The following is a 5541-nucleotide window of genomic DNA, read 5'->3' as shown; positions in this document are numbered from 1 at the left end:
GCGGGATTGAGTTAGGCTTAAAAACCATTTTCTAATATAGTATCAGAGTCATGGTTAAAAGTCTATCCTAACGATATTTCTTGTTTCCAGGACATTTCTATTCCACCCGTTATCAGACCATTCTCGAACCATCCATTTCTACTATCACGCTCGAGATATTTATACCTTGACATGAAGAGAATGTGTTAAAAGTTTCACATCGACTAAAAATAAGATTAAATTATAATATATAAATGGAATACAAATCTCACTTTCTAATAATACATACTATCAAATCAATATCACGATCTCATGTATATTTTACTTTTAAGTATTCACTTGTTCCCTTGTACTTATTTAAAGATTATAAAGTCTTCACAAATATACCTTTTCCTTCGTATAATAATTCAAATTTCAATTATACGTCAATAATCTCTACCTCAAACCAAATGGGATAATAACAAATTATTTAAATAAATAATCATTTGTCATGTAGTTTTAACCATTACGACAAGTGTATTCCTGAATTTTGAAACCCAACAACATATTCCATAGTAAAAAATATAGTAAACAGCATTACCATAGAAAAATATGTGTCACTTAATACATAAGCGGAAACCCATAAAATATTCCAAATGAAAAAAATAAGAAACAACATTATCACAGGTAATTGAGTTCCACTTAATATATTAAATCAGTTAAACTCATTTGTAAGAGACTTACATTATCAAGGCATTAAATTAACATTTTTATTCCTTTGTGGTGAAATCCAAACAGTTTATAATTATATAATTTTAAGAAATTCTAAACAATCTAGAAAAATAGTGTTAATAGAGTATACTTGTACTGACATTCTTAAAAAGAAAATTGCAAAGCTACCATTTTCCTAACAACCTTAACTCTCAAAAGAACTCAAAAGTTCTAGAGCATTCCAGTGTACGACAAGAACAACGGCCCCCTTGAAAATCGAACGGCCCAGATGAAACAGAACCTTCAAGACCAAATCCCTCGTCACCTTCTTGGATTCTAACAATAAAACCTAATCCTTTACCCATTTCCCCACCCTCAACACTCCAAAGCGTTTACGTTATCCACAACGACACTCATCAACCCTCCTTAAACCCTAGCTATGGCTTCTACCTTCAACGCAATGTCCTCATACAAGCTCTCCTCCTCCGCCGCCATCTCCTCCTTCCCCTTCTCTGGCTCTCGCCGTCAATCCAATGGCGTCGTTCTCGCCAGAAGAAGCCGCAACGCCAGGGTCTCCGCCATGGCCAAGGAGCTGCATTTCAACAAGGACGGCACCGCAATCAAGAAACTCCAGGTAGATGCAGTGTACCCTGCTTGCTTGAAAACTCGCGTTTTCAGGTTTCGCAGTTATTGACATTTTGTTTTGTTTTTGTTTTGCAGAGCGGTGTGAACAAGCTAGCGGATCTGGTAGGGGTCACGCTTGGTCCCAAAGGAAGGAATGTTGTTCTCGAGAGCAAGTATGGTTCGCCGAAAATCGTTAACGACGGTGTTACTGTTGCCAAAGAGGTGTTTTTTCTTTTGAATTTTTTTTTTATCGTTTATGGTTATTTCTCTTTTTGAATATGATTTACTTTGTTCTGCCGGATAGAATTTTATTTGAATCTCGTGTTTAGGTGGTTAGTCGTTTGTGTTTCTATTGATTTTATTTGCTGAATTTGGTTCGGGAAGGTTGAATTGGAGGATCCCGTTGAGAATATTGGTGCCAAGTTGGTGAGGCAAGCTGCTGCCAAGACCAACGACTTGGCTGGTGATGGAACCACGACATCTGTTGTTCTAGCTCAAGGCCTTATCGCCGAAGGTGTTAAGGTAGGTTTGTTTGTTGTTTTATTGAAAGTATAGAGTAATAGCTACTTTGGTTTGGTCTTGGTTGTTATCATGTAGATAGGTCTCATTTTATGTCAATTTTCGCAGGTTGTCGCTGCCGGTGCCAACCCTGTCCTCATCACTCGTGGCATTGAGAAGACAGCAAAGGCTCTGGTGTCTGAGCTTAAGAAGATATCAAAAGAGGTGAAGCATTTATCTACCTATTATTTAAATACAAATGTTGTTGTGTGTTTTTCTGTAAGCAAGACACGTGGAGAACTATAAATTTCCCATTTTTTAATATACTTATTGTTTGCTCATCTTTTTTTTTTTGTTGAGACTTGATGAGGTTTCGGTTGGGTGATTGCAGGTTGAAGATAGTGAGTTGGCAGATGTGGCAGCAGTTAGTGCTGGGAACAATTATGAAGTAGGAAATATGATAGCTGAAGCATTGAGTAAAGTTGGTAGAAAGGGTGTTGTGACCCTTGAGGAGGGAAAGAGTGCCGATAACAGTCTATATGTCGTCGAGGGAATGCAATTCGACCGTGGCTACATTTCTCCATATTTCGTTACTGACAGTGAGAAAATGGCTGTTGAGTATGAGAACTGTAAGGTGTAACATCTGACTGTGCTCGTTGTAACTTTTTTTTTTTTTAATTTTTTAATTCCTTGTAGTTTTAAGTTTGTAATGTATGTTGTGCAGCTGCTGTTGGTTGACAAAAAAATAACCAATGCTAGGGATCTTTTCAACATACTGGAGGATGCTATTAGAAGTGGATACCCTATATTGATTATTGCGGAGGATATTGAACAGGAAGCTCTAGCAACTCTTGTGGTGAACAGACTTAGAGGGTCACTTAAGATTGCAGCACTTAAGGCCCCTGGATTTGGAGAACGCAAGAGCCAGTACCTTGATGATATTGCAATCTTGACTGGAGGTCTGGAAATTTAGAATTTTCATGTCTTTTTGGCAATGGATATGTTTTTTCCATCCTCTTTTTGTTTCCTGATGTTGATAAGAATGTGTTTTCTCAATTGGTTTTACAGGTACTGTAATCAGAGAAGAGGTTGGCCTTTCTTTGGACAAAGCTGGGAAAGAGGTTCTCGGATTTGCGTCTAAGGTGGTACTCACCAAGGATACAACAACAATTGTTGGTGACGGAAGTACCCAGGAGGCGGTGAACAAGAGAGTTGCACAAATTAAGAACCTAATTGAGGTCTTTCTTTCTTCCCTCTCACTTTCTTCCTCTTCCACCATAATGTTAGTACATGCAAACTTGGCATGCGCTGGCTCCTCCTTGAGATATTTCACAGCAAGCAAGACTAAAATCATAAGTTAGTTTTTATGTGCACTAGGTGAAATTTCGCGCACATGAGATAGTATGTGGCAGCTTCATTCTTCATGTTCTAACAATGCGATTATTTGCGTTACAGGCTGCAGAGCAAGATTATGAGAGAGAAAAGCTGAATGAGAGAATTGCTAAATTGTCTGGTGGTGTGGCTGTGATTCAGGTAATGGTCTCACTAAAATGTGTTCATATTGTAATTTGGTACTATGTAAGGTTTATCAATTAGGGACATTTTTCTACATTGTGTAGGTTGGCGCACAAACCGAAACAGAGCTCAAGGAAAAGAAATTGAGAGTAGAAGATGCTCTTAATGCTACAAAGGTGTCCTTTCTTTTCCCAAAACAGTTAGAACTTTATGTATTCCTTCTCTGTAAGCTAAATAGTTTGTTGACTTTCAGGCAGCTGTAGAGGAAGGTATTGTAGTTGGAGGTGGCTGCACTTTGCTGAGACTTGCATCAAAGGTGGATGCAATCCGGGATAGTCTTGATAATGATGAAGAAAAAGTGAGTCATTTACTTGATAGGGAAAGAATACACGTTTCGAGAATCTGGTTTGATACTTTTGTCTGGGTGCTGGGAATGCTCTTGATAAGGCTATAAAATTGTGTTTAACTGTTGCAGGTTGGGGCTGATATTGTAAAAAGAGCTCTTAGTTACCCTCTGAAATTAATTGCCAAGAATGCTGGTGTCAATGGTAGCGTTGTCAGCGAGAAGGTACTAATATTTGCTCCATTTACAACTTCTCTTTTTCTATCAATGTGGTTGATGTGACTTGTGTTGTGGTTTAGGTATTGTCCAGCGACAATCCAAGATATGGATATAATGCTGCCACTGGGAACTATGAAGATTTGATGTCTGCTGGGATCATTGACCCAACAAAGGTGATTTGGTGTTTGAGTATCATCATTAGTTTTGATTTTACTTGTGTGACAGATTGCAAGCAAACTGTAATTGCAGTTCTAAATGACTGATTAATTTACTTTTGGCTTGCTTTAATGTTGGTGTGAATTTTCTGAATGGCTTTCAAAACATAGGTCTCGGGACCTTTTTTTTTTTTTTTTCATGTTCGTGCTAAACCTGAGCTTTCGAAATAATACATGTTTCATAAATGGGTGTAAGTGGGATAATCTTGTAGGAATACCGATTTATCTCTCTCCCCCCACAATGTCTATGAAGAGTTGTGCACATTTTTAGAACATTGTTTTCGTACTTTGATCAAAGATCTCTGTCAAGTTTATATTTGTTTATCATAAATAAAAAATTGGATCTCTACTAAATTTTTCTCATGTCTGTCTGGAGATGCATCAGTACATCCTATCATATCTGAAGCAAGACCATGCGGCATGTTTCTGTAATAATCGTCTATGTAATAATGTTATGTGTGATTTGAAACTGAGTTCTCAAGCATCGTTCTACTCTTGCACAGGTCGTCAGATGTTGCTTGGAACATGCAGCCTCTGTTGCGAAGACCTTCTTAATGTCAGATTGCGTGGTTGTTGAGATAAAGGAACCTGAGCCCGTACCTGCTGGAAACCCCATGGACGGTTCAGGTATGTAGTTTCAAACGGATTGTATCTATTTGTATACTATGGTGCATTTGGGCTAGTGTGTATCTCCAACAGGAATCTTAAATTCCAGTTTGTTTTTCATATCAAAAGTCTAGATTTCAGGCATCTGGCGCATACATCTGACCTTTGGTTTGTTTTGTCCAGGATATGGTCTGTAGAGACCCACGGGGAAGTTCAGTGAGAACAGATTTTTTTTTCTCCGGATGGAATGCAGAGTTTGGTAGCCATTTTATTTGTAGATGGATACCTGTATTAGTGTTATGAACCAGATAGTAATGCACCATCCCATGCCTATATTTTTTGAAGTTATTAATAAAAAATTTTGCGAATTACTTGAGATTTTATTTTATATAATATAATATTGTTTCCCCCCGTTTACCTAGTCTAGCTGAGATAAGTAAATATATTGGTTAAAAGTTTTTATTAATGAAATGCCTAATTGTGAACAGTTGCACTATTGTGTATTAGTAATATTAAACATATTTAATGTAGAGATATATTGAGCCCGGTAGTATGCTACAAGTGCCTACACTCTTTTGGACCGATTTATATACGGTCGATTTACACGGGCTTTCTTTAAAACCGTGTCATTTTTACTGTTGTAGGCATGCCCATTTCAAAATTACTTATCCTGTTTTTAAAATTTTCATTATAGTTAATAAAGGAGTTGTTTTAATGTCCCATACTCTTCCATTTGCTTGACTTTGGTGCGTACCAAATAAGAGATTAAGTTTGATTGTTGGCCCAAAATAACATTATTTAGTGAATCATTCAATGTTTTTCAAATAGTTAACGTTGAATTTAGCTTGCCAT

General features: G+C 37.3%; 1 protein-coding gene across 1 annotated transcript; it reads left to right on the top strand.

The window, feature by feature from the left end:
* Nucleotides 1-1013: 1013 nt before the first annotated feature.
* On the top strand, nt 1014-5072 carry LOC106762294 (ruBisCO large subunit-binding protein subunit beta, chloroplastic). The gene is made up of 14 exons (XM_014646120.2): nt 1014-1303; nt 1390-1515; nt 1678-1815; nt 1921-2016; nt 2183-2425; nt 2516-2750; nt 2860-3029; nt 3247-3324; nt 3411-3482; nt 3560-3664; nt 3782-3874; nt 3949-4041; nt 4587-4710; nt 4873-5072. Exons 1-14 carry the CDS (start codon nt 1109-1111, stop codon nt 4884-4886), a joined length of 1782 nt encoding a protein of 593 aa, XP_014501606.1. The 5' UTR covers nt 1014-1108; the 3' UTR covers nt 4887-5072.
* The last annotated feature ends 469 nt before the right edge of the window (nt 5073-5541 follow it).

This window comes from Vigna radiata, chromosome 5 (genome assembly GCF_000741045.1).
Source record: "Vigna radiata var. radiata cultivar VC1973A chromosome 5, Vradiata_ver6, whole genome shotgun sequence".
In the NCBI taxonomy this organism is placed as follows: Eukaryota; Viridiplantae; Streptophyta; class Magnoliopsida; order Fabales; family Fabaceae; genus Vigna; species Vigna radiata.
Note: the sequence above shows the minus strand (reverse complement) of the source record. Positions and strands in the feature narration are given on the sequence as shown.